Consider the following 18,556-nt stretch of genomic DNA (forward strand, 5'->3'; position numbering starts at 1 on the left):
TTCAGAATCTGAATTTCGTTTCATTTTCTGACGCAATTCCGGATGTATAAGCAGCCTTAAACGCGAGCAACCTGCGTCCTGCTGCAGGTTTGCTGCCGTGAATATACCTAAAAAAAATTGCAATTGATTAAATTGACAAATGACAATTGACATTTTAGTTTTACATACAAGTTCGTGCTAAAGACTAGCATCTTCCAATAAAATAGAGCTTTTCTTCAGTGTTGTTAAATAAATTACATTATTAAAAACGGATCAGGTAAGAAAATAATATAATATCCATAAAATGGTTACGTGTTTAACAACAATATGAAAGTATACGAATTCATGTAGTACATATGGTGAATAATTATGAGGAAATTGATTCTATCAGCGTGCCTGATCTGTTTTACATCCATATTTTTTTTATGAATAAAGCTTAAGTAATACACGAATTTTATATTTATATTTTATATACAATACACTAAAATATGATGTAATAAAACAAACATTTTAGAGCTGTATTTATTTGGTAATTCTTTATATCTTGACTTTGAGTATGCGTAATATGTTCACACAATATTTTAAGAATTATTTCTGTTAATTTTTTATGTTGTTTTGGAAACGAAATTTGGTTTTATTAAAAATGTAAATAACATCTGTTTCAATGGCACTTGTGAGTTGTTTTTTTTTTTATTGTGCAGATTAACTTATTAGCATATTGGTAAGCTTTACTTACTAAATTATATGTAAACACACGGGCTATTCATTATAATTAATTTGTATTTTAGTAGTTGAATGTATATCATATGACAGTTTTCTCCAATTTGTTTAATTTTATATAGGTATTTATATTTGACTAATTTTAAGCATAGAGATTTGGGATTATGATTTATGAATTCCCTAAAATAATAAATAGTAGTCAAAGGATTTGATAACTCTAAGTTTAAAAGTGTTCTTATTAGGAACTAGCATTTTAGGCTTCTATGGGTCTGCCTAGCTTATGATGCTTGGATTCCTGAGAAGATAAGCAGTAATGTGACACACACATTTTGCCGGCAGCATTTTCTATCCAATAATTTAATAATGTCTTACTTGTAGGTACAGTTTTAGCAGATGAACTGAACTGAAAACAGGATCATTATGATGCATATAGTATTTAAAGTTATAAGACAATATTGAATAATATATTATATATTATTGATTATAAAGCTCATTTTGAAAGAATTTAAAACCGATTTTCTTTCCCAGGTTATAATGTTGAGATTTCGTCCCAAATTGGGAAGTGAACGCAGCAGCGAATGGCGCTGCTGTTTCTGTCTTCATGTCCGCACTGGGACTATCCTCCTTGGAACATGGCATCTTGTGAGTTTCCCATATATTATTTTAAAAAACTAGCATATATCAATATTATTCTTTAGTCATTGATATTTAAATATTTACAATGCAATATAATTGAAAACATATTATTGCTATTTAATTTATAATATTAGATATGTTGAAATTGCTATTATAAGGTGAGTAGTCTTTGTAAACATAAAAAGCACACTAACATATGCATAAAAAAGTGTAGTGTGTGTCGTTCAGTTTCTAATTATGTAACATATCCTGATCTAGTAATACAATATTTTTTGGTATTGGCCAATGTTTTTGGTTTCATTAATATTCAAAAACATATTTGAAATTTTACAAAGTAGCTTACAATGTGACGTATTATTTCACTTACACAAAACAAGGATCACTGTCATGCATACATGAACAAGAATATCCATAATATAAGATTATGAATGTCTTGCTAATCTTTCAGTATAGTATTATTTAAATAGGAGTAGCAGAAATCACTCTTAAATTAAGCCCCATTATTGATAATTCACATTTATTCTTTTCTGTAATCATTTAAAAATAATGTAATGGAATAGGTATACATAAAAAACTGACACACACCACAGTAAACAGTTTATCTTTATTAACAGCCTAGTTTCCATATGAATAATAAATTGTTTTAGCGATAGTTGCAAATGATAATACATATTATTATGTTCATTGCCTTATTGTTTAATCTGTTACAATAAAATATATTTATTTTTAATATATTTATTAACAAATGATTGTAAAACTATTGGATATTTTCAAACACAATAGAGTAGTCTTTTTCTTTATATCTTGAATTCTGAAAAGATCACTAATGAATCACTGTAACAGAAGAAAAGAGTGTGACATTTGAAAGGTCTTCCGTGCAGATGTTACACCTGGTGGCTCTAGGGTTCCTAGCAGCTATCGTGCGTGACCCACGCCTGCTGGACGAGCTGGAGCGCGACTCGGAGCCGATCTCGACCTGGAGTCATGTCGCTCACGAGCCCGTACCGACGCCGCTCTCTAACGTCGAGCCGAGCCCATACCCGCAACACGCGCCGCAACCACGCGACCACAGTCTCATATACCGTAAGATCTTCTCATTTTATCATTATTTAAATATTCTATTACTATAGTATGGTACAGTTTTTAGCATAAGTCGAAATTCATTGTTTAAATGTCTATTGTCATGAATCTGCACAACATACGAAAAATTTATTAATAAAATGTTTACTTTCTATTTTTAACATTCAAACATCAAGTGCAATATTTTACTTTTTATATTTTTATCTTATCTTTAACAATCTATCATAATACGCAATATATTCTTCTCACTTAGTAAACCTTTTTAAATAATTATTACATAATGATAAAACTTAGAAGAAAATACTTGGTTTCTCTCTTTTTCGGAGCACAGTTAGATCCAAGAAGATGTTAATAAACATCATACTGTTAATACGTTCCGCGTGTGTGTGATAGATGATGTGGATGTGGGTGCACTGGTTACAGTGTGTACCCTGGCCATCACACTCATGCTGATCTACGGCGCGGCGCGCGGCAAGCCCGCCCACCTCTTGCCGTTCTTCTGTCTGCAGATATTTGACTTTGCCATCACTGTGTAAGTTTTCTAAATAAGTATTTTCTTATACCATAATACATATTTCGAATATTATGTTCTTGATAAGGGAAGACTTGAATTATAGTAGGCTCAAAATAACCGATACACCAAAAGGGTAGTGCGGTAGTTATAAAGATAATTTAAGTTCATCGGATAAAAAATTATAGGGGTCGCAATAATTACCAAAACATTAAACTGTTCCTTCCTACTCTTAAATGTCATTTTATATACTTACAGCAGTGTATGCATACTAGTGATATTTTTATTTCTCAAGTTCACGTCTTGCAATTACGAGATCTGCGCAATATATACATACATAACAATCAATGTAAACTCGGTTTATGGCCAAGGTCAAACAACGTAGGTAATTAATAAGCGCGGAATTATAAATTTATTTACCAGTGAGCATATTACCTATATGAAATTTACTTTCATGTACATATAATATATTTAATTTGTACGTGGCTATGTTACTGTGATGAGTAATTAAATTACATGTGTGTCACGATTTGCAACAACTGAAATATACTGCCAGTTTAATGCGTCACGAATCGCGCGGCGGCAGTTTACTGTGCGCTGGATAATGAGTGATGACGTCAAACTAAATACAATGCAACAGCAAAATATTACCACGCTTTTAGTAATCAACTTACTTTTATACTCACAAGCGTATAAACGACTATATAGTGGATTGTAGAATATATAATGTTGCTAATAATTATGTAAGAAAAATATACAAAAAACATAGAAAAATTGATTTTGTGTCAAAAGTATCAGGAACTTCAACAATCGTAACAGAAAATTATTAAGACATTGAGACTTGTTTATTATGTACTAAAATCATTTACAACGTTATTGCGAGATTTAACCGCTACACAATACTGTATTGTCATGATTTGTTTTAATATGAACTGCGTCCCAGGCGATTTGTTTCCCATATATTATATGTAGTTATGAAGGTAATGTTATGTGTCAGGCTGACGGCGACCGGCTACCTGTGCTACGTGCGCTCGATCCACCGCCTGGTGGCGGAGACGCGGCGCGTGCCGTGGCGCGCGCAGCTGCTGCAGCTCTCCGCGCCTGCGCTCGCGCTCGTCGTGCTCTACGCGTTCCTCATGGCCATACTACTTAAGGTGACTCATGTTATAAAAATATTTTAATACATTACTTGGTGAATGAGGCACGCCACCACACGCATGCATATGGTAGATGGGAAATACTCAGCTCCCATCAGAAAGTGCAGTCAGTGTGGTAAAGTTTTGTGTCGTATGTTGCAGGGCTACTGCATCAGCGTGGTGTGGCGCTGCTACAAGTACCTGACGATGCGCACGCACGCGGCGGCGAGCCTGACGCCGTTCGTGGTGGGCGCGGGCGCGGAGGAGCCGCTGCCGCCGTACGCCGCGCCGCCCGCGCCCGACTACTCCAGCCTGCTGCCCGACTACGACGAGGCCGTCAAGCAGACGCCGCCGCCCTCCTACCGCGCCGCCACGCTCATGGCCGCCGCCGACCCCACTGTCGCAACACTTGTGAGTCCACGGCACACCACAATGAACATCATCATCGTCATTCACAATCATCATCAATTCGCCATTTTTTTACGGTCATTGAACGGTAACAAATGTAATAAATCGAAGTAGTTTAGGTATCTAACACTCGCGTTATTGACCACAGACTACTTAATTAACTAAAATTAATTATCATGTCATTTGACGCTTTTATGGCTGTACTTTCCTCAGTATCCCGTATATTTGTATTATCTTATTGCCACTACCAGTTGTGACAAGCTACGCCAAATAAGTTCTACACATGCCTTAACTTGGCCGATAGGCAATTTACATTAAGCAATAGTGAGGAAAGACAAATATGTTTTATACACATTGGTATTGCCCTTTAATTGGCAAAGCTTAGCCAATGTATAAATATTTCTGGTTTAAAATCAGACATTAATGTGATCACTAACAGCCTACATGATTTACACATTTCATTAAAAAAAAAAGATTTATAATACGTATATCGAAGGAGTCGTCGTATCAAAAAAATACAAGATAATATTTCGCCAAAGTATACGTAAAATTTAAGATGAGCCCTGTGACAGCTGTCAAAGTAACATGCTTAGACTTGTGGACATGTTGAGAAGAGATGATTAGTATTGATTATTATTAAAATTTTTATCGATAAAGACTGAAAAATGACTAGTACCAAACCAATAATATATTAAACAAATTAACAAGCAGTAGTACTATGTTGTATGTTTTTATTAATTTAAAGGTGTTTTAAGGTTTTACACTTACATTTTTTATTTAATATATATAATTTTTATTGAATTTATTTTGTTTCCTTCATCGATAACTAATAATCGGTGGTTAGTAGCGATGACTGCTGTTTCATCAATAAAGAATGATTTCCCCCACATTGATCGGTCCAGTCGCAAATCCTGCAAGCTTAAAAATTTGCAGAATTCACCTTGCCGTGACTATTTGCACGGTAAAAATTACTTGCAAGACATAATTTTTACAAATTTTCTTGCTAATCTAAATCACACTTTATGCACCTATTGTAGTATATGAATTTTCCTCCCAGTCGGAGATACCATCGGGCGAGGTGCAGGCGCAGGTGGCGATGCCGGTAGCGGTGCCGGTGGCCAGCGACACCATCGTCGTGCTGCCGCACCAAGGCGCGCAGGCTCGCGTTTGAATCTCACGCTCCGGGCTCACTGACTGCACTGAGGACTAAACACCAAATGGAAAAACAATATAATTCCCTATAAATTAAAAAAATATTTTTTAGCTATTGGCAATTTGTTTATTACTTTGCTGATTCTTTTAATTTAAATCTAGGTGTGATAATTAAAATTTGAAAATGTGTTTCGACCAGTGCTAGCTAATTAAATATATAAAACCTCTTTGCTCTCAGTGTAGTTTCTTTTGATGTGTACTTTCTTAATAATTTGACTTCTTTCCCTGCCATCTATATTTTGAAGACAGTTACTGTATTTGTGTATAATTTTGCGTAATAATGACAATATGATTACATCTTGCGTGATTTTTTTACCATCGTTTGATTTATTTAACAAACAACGTAACTGATGATTTAAAATTGACTTCACGGAAATATAAGACATACTAAAAATAACTATTATTATGTACTATATTTTTATGTGTTGGCAAAATATTTATATTCATCACTTTTAAATAACTTGTGTGTTTATTATTACTCGTGATATTTTGTCCACATGATTGCATTCCAATGATATTTACTGTTCACGTAAATTAAGTTATCTAAAATTGGTGTGAATAATGAAATAAGACTTATATTTACGGTCATACTAATTTGGTCAGTATTTTCTTTTTATTTTCGATAATATTGTCATAATATGTAACTGTAGTGCCATTACGTTATGTTTATAAAATTTTATTTTTGTATGTCATTAACTTGTAGACTCGTATCCTTACAAACGATATATCTAGAATAAACAAATAAAGTTATTAGAGTAGACTTGACAAATCTTGCATTTCGGTCACATTGATAAAAAATTGTGTCATTAATTCATAATAGATAGGCGCTTTTGTGTGTTATCACAGTTAGTATGCGTCCAATTAATACGCTGTAAACGTTGCTTTATAAATAATCGCAATCAAAACGTTTCTTGGAAACAAATTGAATGTTCACTGTTTTGTAGAATCAAAAATTTTGCCAATTGTAGGCTATTTACCTTTTTTTTATAATATAGATTACTACCCCAATAATTCTCAAAGCAAGAATGAAATAAATAAAATATATAGCTGATATTTTGTCACATAGGCTAGATATTTGGAGAGCCACTTGACTCTACCTTATTTAAAATATTTACCTCCAAAATAAAAATATAGCTGTACAAAGAACATATTGCAATTTTTAGGCAGCTACCGTAATGGCCTAAAGTAATGTGTTATCTATTTGTACCTATTCACAAAGTCAGTGTTATTACTTATTATGTACTTATTTCATAAATTTAATTGAAGCAATATTATAGAGATGAGACCCATACTGTTGGACATCTCATGCTATGTGCTCAGTTTCCATTGTGGTATTATTAAGTATTTATTTTTAATTCAGATTATTAAGTACCTGTGTAGACTGCACTATTGAAAATCTGCGCGTTTCAAATATAAATGTACTTTTCATAAGGTTCTATCTAAAATAAATCATGCGTAAAAGGCATTTGGTTTTTATTTCTATAATTTCCTATATTCACAGGTGAATATCATGAGAGTTGATAAAGTTTACCAAAAGGTTTGTAGTTCATACAAAATAAGTTAATATTATGAGGAATTGTCCATCAGTTTGAATGTGATGTAAATGTCCAAAATTGAGAGACCAGCATCACATAAATAAACGTAAATCAAAATATTGACTATACACAACGAAATTGGAAAAATCCAGGTTCATATTGAAATTAAGTACCTTTTGAATATATATTACGCATGACGCCAGTATCTGAGAAAATATCGTAGATACATTATACGAATATCTAGATTCTAGCAGGTTCTTAATGCTTTATTCTGTTCTGCTCTATCAATAATTATATTTCCAAATTAAAACTAATGTAAAACAATAAAGTTACTAATAATTATACAATTGATGTAATTTTCTATAAGAATGTGCCACACAATAACAGTGTTTGCCAACCTGACGATATGAAACGTTGAGAGGTCACATTTAGTGAGTGGCGCAATTTACAAACAATGCCGTTTACAACATGCGCACCACAAAGCCCGTGATCCTGTGCGTCCGTGGGCCGGTCGTTGTCAGTCGGGAGGCGCACATCGTGCATTCTCTATTTATATCGACGACGCGACGCCTCCCCGCGGTGCGTCCCGCAGCCACCGCCCGCCGCCCGCCGACCTGCCTCGCGCCTGCGCACTACTCGCTAAAAATTACGAAAGTGAAAATTGCATATCATGGTAGCGCACGGTGCACTACACTGCGACTAGGCAGCGTTACAGCAAACGGGACGCTAGTACCAGAGGGCGGTAGGACACGGGCGGTCGGCGGCGTCCGGTGCGCCGCTACGATGGCTGATGTCCGCACGGTGACGATCTTCACCGGCACTGCGGTACCTCTGCGTCACATATCAGCTGAGTCGCCGGCGCGGGGCGCGCGCTCGTGACGTCTCTAGCGGTTCGCGTGCCACTTACCGGTGGCGCGATGGCATCCACCATGCAGCTCGAGTTCACACAGGCGATGACTGACTTCAAGACAATGTTTCCCGACATGGATGACGACGTAATAGAGGCGGTGCTACGCGCCAATCAAGGCGCCGTGGACGCCACCATTGACCAACTGCTGGCTATGAGTACTGACAACCAGAACGAGCGATTGCGCCTGGAGATGGAACGCGTGGAAAATTATACGCCCTCCAAACGCAAAGACCGGCGCGCCACACGTCCTGCGGACAGCTGTGACGATAATGATACTACCGCACTTGTGTAAGTTGTCTTCGAAATTTATCAAATAAGCACTGAAAGCCACATATGTTAAATTAAGTAAATAGTTGACATAAACATGAAATGAGACAAACAAAATAGCATACTCTAAAGGTAAATAGTGTCTGACCTTTGACCTCTGCAGCTACGGTATCATGCTGACACTGATATAATTATAAACAAATGAGCATGAGGCAACAGGTTAATATGACTAGCAGAAACGTTTAATACAATCTGTATGAAACAAGACAATATTTTCTATATATTATATCCATGCGGATAAATATTTTCTTTGATTTTAATTAGAAACAATAAGCTTAAGTAGATACCTACTTAACCTTATTGTTGATTGAGTATACACTCAATCATCTGTTATTAACGTGTAGAGCCATGGTAAGTATTTCCAGAATGCTGTAAAAACTAGGTATAACAATTCTATACCTACTTTGTAGAATTTTAAAAAGAAAGTTCATTCATACTTAGGTAGCGTAGTGCCTGTTGTCTACGGCTTCTTCGGATGTCTTGATTATTATTATTAAACTGTTTTCTTATTTGTTTTTTTTTACTTATTGTTTTGAGGTTTTTATACATCTCAGATTTCGAGCTTTAAGTTTTATGGCAATATGGATCATCATGCTATGTTGTGTGTTATGTCATCTCCTCTTTCTTATAACTAATATGTACCTACATACATTTTGTAAGTACCTATCTATATGAATATGTTGAAGCCGATTTGTAATTTCTTCCGTATATTATTCATTATCTGCTGTACAGTAGACTAATTTAATTGACAATTGGCAAGACATTTATTTACTTTTCTGGACACTAAGCACTTTTAAATGCAACAAGTCATTAGAATTTGCTGGTTGTTTAACACCATTCAACTGAGTAGGCACAAATTACTTTAGCAGCCTACACTCAATGCCTTGGTTTCTGACCTCGAGTTAAGATAAACGTAGCTCTATGTATTTTAAAACCAATAATAATATGCTAAGGCTATCTGTCTGTTATCCTTTTTTTAATAAACTACTGATTCTACTTCCGTAGGTAAAATATGGTAAAAATTTTACGATTCATTCTCTTTAAACAATCATTTCGTATTTTACCGAAACAAATATTTACCTTCGTTTATTTTAATTACCTAGGAATGTTTTATTAGGAATGAAAACACAACCTGCAGTACGGTAACCGCAAAGTTAGTGCGAAGAGGTGTAATTTGCATAATATTATGCTTTATTAGCATCTAGGTATGTGCTAAATATGTATGCAAACATGGGTAGGGGAAAGTGGGATAGATTCGTACGCGGGAGACACATTCAGACGGGGCTATATATTTCGTAACATTCTTAAATAAATACTGATATTTATGTATGTTAGTACTTATGAGCCCTCATTCCCTTGAATAGATCAACTGGTGGTAGGTTGCTCATATGTGAGTCAGTGTTGAGTTGCGCTTTGATGGACATTGTAGCCGGTAACCAATGTAACTACTAGACATAATCAGACTTAATATCTCATGTCTTAGGATGGCAAGCGCAATGAAATACCAAACAGTAATTTGTAATTGAAGGTGTTGGATGATGATTCTACTATTTATGGGCAGTCGTATCGCTTACCATCAGGCGAATAGCAAGCTCGTCTCGTCATTTAAAGCGATAAAAAAAATAGATAGCGGAGTCGACTTCAAAGTTGGGATGGGAAAAGAAGAAATTTCTTTCCTCCCCTTAATTAATTAGTTAGTCTAACTTATAATTTTACTTTCTGTTTCCGATTTCTTCCTCTAGAGTCTAGAGTATGTATATGTTTTTTTTTATTGCAGAGGGTTGTTAATGTAACGTGTATAAAAGAAGATTGACAATATATTTAATAGTGTTTTAATTGTTAAAATACTTACGTAAAATTAGTATTTGGGATACATTCGCACACAGGCAAGAGGGACACCATCGTTTATGAAGATTTTTACCGTGATATATTACGCGGCTCCTATGTAATACTATAATTTTTAATAAATATGATTCGTAATTACAATAAAAAACGGGGCAAACAGAGACAATAAATATAGAGAGATGTCTTCCGCGTTCGGAGATATAGTCAGGTTTACAAAGCTTTCCAGGGATAAAAGAAACATTAAGTAATTTTCCGAGATAAATAAAATAGCCTACATGTTAATCCAGCACATATTTTATCAACGGACCATATTTCAACGAAATCTTTTCAGCGATTGATTTATTTATTTCCGTAATCATACAAATAATGAATGTAAGAAGTTACACCTTACGAAGGGTAGCTTCGTACGTTTTGCGGCTATTACAACAAAATATTGCCGGAATATGTTGCATTTCATCCACCTATTTCAATTGTATTTTCCAAGGTAAATAAAGTAATTTTTCAGAATAGCCATTTGACTATTCTAAAAACCCAATTCAAGAGTTATTTCACTTTTAACACATCCAAGAAGCGAGATATAGAACTGTACGAATCCATTCCAGCTTTCCTTACACAGTGTGAAGCAATAATCAATATACTACTTGAATTTGCAAATATCTCTATGATATGAACATAGGTAACACACTACACAAAAAAAAAATATTGACACTCTCAGATAACTTGTACTGTATTTATTTCGTGTATACGTTTACATCATTAAAACATTTACAATATATTTTTTATAACGTCACGTTTTTAATTATACCGGCAAGTAGTTATGCCAATTTGTCAGCCTCAAAAGTGGCTAAACAAATTCAAAATTTCAAATTGCTTTTCAACTTTTGTGTCCGTATGAACAATCTTTTTTTGTTTATTAAAATTAACTTCAAAGGGGAAAAGAATACTTTAGATAAAGAGAAAAGAATATTTCGATTGAAGTTGGTGACTGACTGTGCGTCGGTCTTAATTTGTACTTATATGGTATTCTTTTTTTAATGAGCTTGAAGACATTTTTGAATAAACTCAAATATTTTTTGTTATGTTTGCAGTAAAATAATCATTACCAAAAAGGTGAAACCTGTTATAGAAGCGGTAGAAGAAGATGTTCTTTGACACATTTTTGTTTTTCCTTTGTAATTAAGTAAAAATTTCGAAAGCCTTCTAAGTAATTTGTTATAACTTACCGTGCAATCTTTTTCTATTTCTGTATCAAACTAAGGGTAACATTGTGTAATTAAATTTGATGCAGAAACGCTAATTTATATAAACGTGCTGCAGAATAGTATATTTTTGCTTTTGGCATGCAAATTTTGAAGATACCCAGTTATAAGTATAATACAGTCAACTGTAGAGTAGGCTACTGCTTTATTACAGTTTAGGTCAGGAGCACTCTTGAATGAAGCGGTCGTGTTTTGTTTGATCATCATACTACAAAGTTCTCGAGGAAAGATTGGATCTGTGCCGAGTCTCTCCGTCTCTTATAATATTTCTTAGGCTACAAGAATGAAGCTTTTAATTTTAAAGTTTAATTTATTATATTTGCTTATCATTTCATTCCCCTAAAATAGTGGTTCGATCTCAATTAGGCATTCTGTAAAAAATCTAATTCGGAAAGAAGATTACATGCTTCGGTTTTATAATTTCTTATTAATTATATGGGATATATGTTATAATAAAAATTTGGTTGTAGTGGTTGTTCAAGTCGGTTTTATTTCTGTTAAAATGATTTTATGTTTATTTTTGTTATCTTATTAATTAAGAAACATAATCATAATAAATAGAACGCAATACAAAAATAATCACCTCAGCCTGTTTGATTTTGAATGGGCCCCGCGAGCTTCTTGAAGTTTAAGATCGAACGACAATATTCATGATAAAGTAGATTAGAACCGATATGAAATCCAAAACAAAAATAATTATCAAAATCGTATTTGGTTTTGTAGAGTTCTCTTCTGCACCATCGAAGTCCAAGGTCGAAGTACAAGTCCCATATCAATACAATTAAAATCCGTAGTTATACGAAATCCATTAAAAAATTATCGCCCTAAAAAACAAAAAAATATGACGAATTAAGTAATCTCCATAATTTAAAATCGGTAAAAAAATTGCAATCACTCTAACGGGACCAAATTACCGAGATAAAAAGTAGCTAGCTATACATTAATCCAGGACATGAGTATGGCAAATTTCATTCAAATCCGTTTAGCTGTTTCTGAATTTATTTCTAAATTACATCAAATTATTTCTCATTTATTAAATTAGTAAAATAATATAATGATTCCCTAAATATGATTCTATAATTTGGGTATATGCTCTATAATTCACTATGTAGGAATAAAATTATGTCAAAACAAGCATGTTCACCTGATGAACATCTAGCTCCAAACGGCTGAAGCGCTTTTAATGAGATTTTTAGGTTAGTTTCAGATTACCCTAGCGGATGATCCTGTCAAGTTTGGTAGCGATCTGATGACCAGAACTCATTTGGCTATAGAATTTAATTAGTGCTCCCCATGCGAAGCCAATCGCAAATAAATCATAATCATCAACATCTATCTAGTTAATTTCGAGAAGCGGCGATAGCCTAGTTGGTTGTGGAACGGACTGCCGAGACGAATGTCCACGGGTTCAAGTCCCAAGGGCACACACCTCTGACTTTTCTAAAAATCATGTGTGTATTCCTTGTGAATTTATTGTTCGCTTTAACGGTGAAGGAAAACATCGTGAGGAAACCTGCACATCTGAGAAGTTCTCTATAGGAATTTTAAAGGTGTATGAAGTCTACCAATCCGCACTAGGCCAGCGTGGTGGACTAAGGCCTAATCCCTCTCAGTAGTAGAGGAGACCCGTGCTCAGCAGTGGGCAAGTATATAATACAGGGCTGATATTATTATTATATATTAATTTCGATACCCAAACTGATGTCAACACCATTTATTTGGTCTAACACCAAAACTGAAGTTCCCTATTATTCATCGAAATCATTAGACACTAAGTACAAGTGAGAAATTTAAAAATTATACTTAGTGATAATATGGATTATATTTTATACTAGATACTATTTACAGAGATATCGAAGATGAGACTGTACCACTAGCAATACGAAGAAAGTGGGTACCCCGTATGCTGGGTCCATTACCACCTATGTTCCTTCGCATACCACCAGCCACTGACGCGCGAATAGATCTCAGTCTCGAAATGGATGACGATCGCATCGCAACCTTTCTGCAAAATGAGGAATTCATGGCAGAGTTGAGATGGAATCAAGAATTTATGGCAGCTTTGGACAGCGAGCAAGGGCACAAAAGTAAAGGCCACGACGACGAAGCAGCCTTCAAAGAAAGACTAAAAAATATGGGAAAATGTAAGTCACTAAAAGCAAATTACATTATTCATAACACGTACTAATCAAACCACGATGATGCCGGAAAATTCAAAGCCTTTACGTAACTAGTCTCATTAGCCAACTGCTTATAAAAGCTGTCATTTGTTTAATAGCTGAATTACAAACCAAAAACCTTGCTACCCGCTCTCTAACATCAATATCAGATATGTCAGTCTAACACGATGTGATAGATAGGAATTCTTAGTTTTTACAGTCAAAACTCACGTCGTTCGATCTGGTAACTGACTCAGGACTTCCCAGATTACAGATTCTTTACAATTCTATAAAATTTCACTGTGGTGTTTACGATTGCTGACATTTATATAAGATCCTTTAAAACAGCAACAACGCTTTATGTTGTGTATGCTATAACATCACCACGGCGTCTATATTAGGATAGAGCATAATCGTCCGATAGAGTCTATATGACTAATTCATATTAGATAAATTATGATTTACAATGTACTCGAGGTTCTCTGAAATCATTGATAATAATCAACTACCGTCAGACGGTAAACTTATTCACTAGCATAATCACAATGTTGACGCTCTTTTTCCTTCCTTCGAAAAATAAATCGTCGGAATAGGTGTTTAATTACATATTCCCCTAGAATTCTGTTATAATTTATATCGATTGTTATTATTTCACAGTGTCTCGCAAGAAGTTCGCGCAATTATCGCGAATGTTCTCGCGTGGTGGGTCCCGCAGAACCGGTAATGCTCGAGCGCCGCCGAGAGGTCCTCCTGACAGCTTGTTGCTCCAAGAGGAACACAGCGACGACGACGATCGCCCGCAACTCACCAAATAACGCTCCTAGCCCAGGCGTCATTTATATTTTGATAGCTACGTAATGAAAGTGTCACAAGGTTTCGGATAAGACTGGATTTGATTTGTATAGATAGGAGGTGGATTTTTGTATAAGCCATATAAACGACCAAAAGGTTAATTGGCTGACCACTTCTTAACAGATGCAAAGGTTGGAAGTACTCGGAGTAGATTTGTGCAGCGGTGTGGCACCAAATTGTAAAGAATAGACACTAAGAATATCGAGACTATTTCAGCAATTACAGTGATAAACTGATCTGACTAGATTTGCAATGTTCGCACATGTGTATTCGTGCATACACAGTAGCTGTTTCGCTGCTCGTTCTCCAAAGGAAGGCTGATAAAGGAAATTTGTATAAAATACCCACATTATAGCTAAGAGATGTAAATAATGCAACTGTTGTAATAGTAGTATCGTTACGTAGTTACGCTTCGACTCGACGTTTACGAATTTAGATACCGTTAGATTTAGATAACTATTTTGTTAGGTTATCTCATTAATTCTATAAGAGATTTCCACTTTTCTTATTGCACCCATTACTCCTGCCTGCACAATCGACGATTTATTAATATGTTCAATACTTACCTACCTATCTACCTACGTATACACATTTCGATGATGCCCTAACAGTAGTAGATATTTTCCAAATTATATTTATCATATCATTAGTCACCTGCCAATAAAATTGTAGAGTTACTGATAGTAAAAAAGCTTTTATTGGTGTTTAATAACTTTAATTTTTATTATGTTTTGTAACTATTTTTTAATTTATTATGTACATTGAGTTGATCATGTAGTCTCTAGTTCCAACTTGGTTTTTATAATATATTTTTATTATAAACCTATCAATATGCGTATATGCGTATTACAAAATTAAACAACTGTCTTATGTTTCGACGATTGGACCATATTCAATTAAAGATATTTTTTCGAATTTATTGCGAATATTTTATTTTTCAAATTGTCACTCTACTCTTAGTAAAATTAATGCTAAAATAGCACACTTATTATTATTTCAAAGGTACTCGCCAAAGTTAAATTAGCTAAATGCTTTCTGAAACATAAAAAATATGATGCATAGGGCATCAAGATTTTTCAGTGAGATAAGTTATAGAAGAAGGATGATAATTGATAACAATTCTAATAAACACACCTAACTATAAAAACTGATGGGTAGATATGTATACTATATTCCAGAATGGACAAACAAAAATGTTGAAAATATATTATAAATATAAAAAAAGTCATACTATAATGCGATTGGTGGTGCCTATTACAACCCTAATATTAGATATAAGTTCAATCCAAAGGACATTATTGACTTTTATTGTTGCAAAAACAAATGCCTAATTGTCTGTAATAGACCCCTCTTCGCAAGTAACACATCAAGCGCGCTGCCACTACTACAAGGACGTAGTTGAACTAATAAATGTAGAAAACTGTTTGCCACAACTTCGTGGCCAGTTTAACGAACTAACAGATTGATATGCTCCAATGAATTAGGTCACCTAGTTGTCACTAGCAATCAAGTGAAATACGTAATGGAGCGTGATAATTTTTATGCAACACCATTTCTTTTTTTCCTAATTACTCTTGGGCCGTAAAATATTTTAAAGCCTTGCCGAATAAAGGCTAAATGGATACTAGTTAAATTAAATATTCTTGTGATGTCATAATCATACCTAAAATATTTTTACTTAGATTAGCTTTTTCACTCTCTTGAGTATTGCATCGTGTTCATACAAATGGCTAAGATATTAATAAAAAATTACACTAAGTACATATTATATAAATTGACATCTGACTACCTGCGATCGGCATAGATATGACTGGTGACTTCACGCTAAGCTCAGCTTACGATGCGGCACATCAAAAAGGTATAGTCGCCTATTAAAATTACTATCGCTTAAAAACCTCAATTATACCCCGTTTACACCATAATTATCGAACAGAACCCAATAGGTTAAATACGTTGAGGCACCGAACAAAGTATTAATTGCATATTATGTCCAATTGCTCATTCTTTGTGACAATATATTTAAACGCACATCAAAGAAAACGCTGGTCAACGAAACCGACGAAGCAGAACTTGAAAGTCGTATAGCCATTATAAAGATACAGTGACACACGGTAAATATAAAAAAATCTCATTTTATAACTGTTTATTAAAACATAATATTTTAATTAAATAGATCGAACAGCTAGGTCTCTACCTACTGCATAATGCAGAAGCCTTAAGGAAAATTATCTTGGCACGCGCGTAATTCAAGTAAGTAATCTATATTTTTTTGCAACATAGCACTTAGCAGGTATTTGATAGTTGAGGATGTAAATACTTCAAATTAATAACTAAGATACCTACTAAATAAAGTATCAATAACTCAAGATCTTCTATAAATATTACAAGCAATCACCTAAGAACGGATTTTTTTAGTATAAGTATCTGAAAGATCTGGTATAGCGGCTAAAATTTTATAATAACGAACGTATCAACTGGTATCTCAGAGCATCCTCTGTAAGATAAAAAAAAATAAAACATAAACGTGAAGCCATACACACACCTGACGAAAATAGCTTTACAATAAACTTAAAAATTTACAAACTCATTATTGTAAGAAATAATTAATATATTTTAAAAAGCAAAGAAAGCTACTATAGACAAGTCACTCAAAAGTAATATTCATGCTTATGACACACATACATTTGCTTTTTATTGGCTATTCTGTTATTGTGTACAACATCGCGAATACTGTAAAACCAAACATTTGTATTTATTTTTTACTTCGTAACTTTATAATAATCGTAAGGATCGGGTATTCCGCACTTGTAACATAAGTATAACTACATATTTATCTACAGCAAGAATAGACCGACTGATCGGAGGCTTCGAAAAGCCACGTGAAGTGTTGTTGCGTCGTAATATGTTGAGAGAGATTTTTAAAGGGCATATTTGAAGACATAATTTGGTATAGCTAGTCGCAAAAATATTTTAAATTACCTATACTTACTTAGGACATAATATTACAGTGCTTAGAATAAAGATAGATACAAAAATATAATTTTGTATGGATCTTCTGGTTATAAACCAGAACGCTGTCTTATTTAAGAATTGGTAATTATTTCTAAAATATTAATTAATAAATTAACTTTTATAGAATAGAAATAGTCCCAACAATAGAGTTAAGACTGAGAAAGAGAAATTAGCTTAAGAGTGTTGAATGGGTACATTTATATTTGTTTAGGGTAACATTTGTTTATATGTAATTTAATTTGTTTTTGTGGCAACACGCCTCCACTTCCTTCTTCCTGTCACGGGCTGCCGGCGAGCAGCCACAATAATGTAGTTCTTTAAGTTTATGTTTAAGATATCAAATTAAATAACAGTGATCCGTCATAGTGGTTTTATTAACATGGTAGCAGAGCGTGGTTGCCTGCAAATACAAAGAAGAAAAGAAGATATTTTCGCAAATAAAGTGGAAACGTGCTATATATGCAATAAGCAAAAATGGCGTTTACTAAATGCAATGACGCAGTTATTCCAATATTCGACGGATCGGATTATAGTAGCTGGAAAATACGTATACTTAAGTTTTTGGAGTTTAAGAAATGTAAAGAGGCTGCCATACGAATCAAAAATGATTCGGATGATGTTGCAAAGTGGGAAGAGATGGATATCCAGGCAACGAACTACATTTATAGTGCAATAAGCAACAAGCAACTCGAATATATATGCGACTTAGATTCCGCATGCAAAATATTGGCAAAATTTGATGAAATGTACCTGCAGAAATCATCGGCACTACAGATTATATGTCGCAACAATGTAGAAGCAATAAAATTATCGAACTATTCGCAAGTAAGTGTATTTTTGACGACTTTGAGAAATCAATAAATCAGTTAAAACAAGCCGGCGCGACGGTAAGTGAACAAGAAAAATTAAATTATATGTTAAAGGCCTTACCCTCGTAATCACAGTCATATTGGAGATCTAATAGACGTTTTACCA

At 34.3% G+C, this 18,556-nt stretch overlaps 2 protein-coding genes across 3 annotated transcripts; both read left to right on the plus strand.

Moving 5' to 3' along the window:
- Positions 1–51: 51 nt before the first annotated feature.
- Positions 52–7,147, plus strand: LOC115447643 (lysosomal-associated transmembrane protein 4A). Of its 2 annotated transcripts, none has more exons than XM_030174812.2 (7): positions 52–256; positions 1,228–1,341; positions 2,217–2,418; positions 2,809–2,947; positions 3,924–4,080; positions 4,225–4,473; positions 5,528–7,147. In XM_030174812.2, exons 2-7 carry the CDS (start codon positions 1,234–1,236, stop codon positions 5,639–5,641), a joined length of 969 nt encoding a protein of 322 aa, XP_030030672.1. In that variant the 5' UTR covers positions 52–256; positions 1,228–1,233; the 3' UTR covers positions 5,642–7,147. The 2 variants fall into 2 exon arrangements, with proteins under 2 accessions (XP_030030672.1, XP_030030673.1); XM_030174813.2 differs by having other exon boundaries at positions 2,839–2,947.
- Positions 7,148–7,660: 513 nt separating this feature from the next.
- Positions 7,661–15,488, plus strand: LOC115447645 (CUE domain-containing protein 1). Its single transcript, XM_030174814.2, has 3 exons — positions 7,661–8,415; positions 13,407–13,702; positions 14,375–15,488. The coding sequence occupies exons 1-3, from the start codon at positions 8,135–8,137 to the stop codon at positions 14,530–14,532; spliced, it is 735 nt and encodes a 244-aa protein (XP_030030674.1). The 5' UTR covers positions 7,661–8,134; the 3' UTR covers positions 14,533–15,488.
- Positions 15,489–18,556: the final 3,068 nt, after the last annotated feature.

Source organism: Manduca sexta, chromosome 14 (assembly GCF_014839805.1).
Source record: "Manduca sexta isolate Smith_Timp_Sample1 chromosome 14, JHU_Msex_v1.0, whole genome shotgun sequence".
Taxonomy (NCBI): Eukaryota; Metazoa; Arthropoda; class Insecta; order Lepidoptera; family Sphingidae; genus Manduca; species Manduca sexta.

What these genes read in the sequence shown, in the direction of transcription:
- LOC115447645 (XM_030174814.2), top strand. Translation starts at nt 8,135, where the DNA reads ATGGCATCCACCATGCAGCTCGAGTTCACACAGGCGATGACTGACTTC. An exon ending in AATGATACTACCGCACTTGT is followed by an intron (nt 8,416 to 13,406) that starts GTAAGTTGTCTT and finishes TACTATTTACAG; the next exon opens with AGATATCGAAGATGAGACTG. An exon ending in ACTAAAAAATATGGGAAAAT is followed by an intron (nt 13,703 to 14,374) that starts GTAAGTCACTAA and finishes ATTATTTCACAG; the next exon opens with TGTCTCGCAAGAAGTTCGCG.
- LOC115447643 (XM_030174812.2), top strand. Translation starts at nt 1,234, where the DNA reads ATGTTGAGATTTCGTCCCAAATTGGGAAGTGAACGCAGCAGCGAATGG. An exon ending in TCCTTGGAACATGGCATCTT is followed by an intron (nt 1,342 to 2,216) that starts GTGAGTTTCCCA and finishes TCTTCCGTGCAG; the next exon opens with ATGTTACACCTGGTGGCTCT. An exon ending in ACCCCACTGTCGCAACACTT is followed by an intron (nt 4,474 to 5,527) that starts GTGAGTCCACGG and finishes TTTTCCTCCCAG; the next exon opens with TCGGAGATACCATCGGGCGA.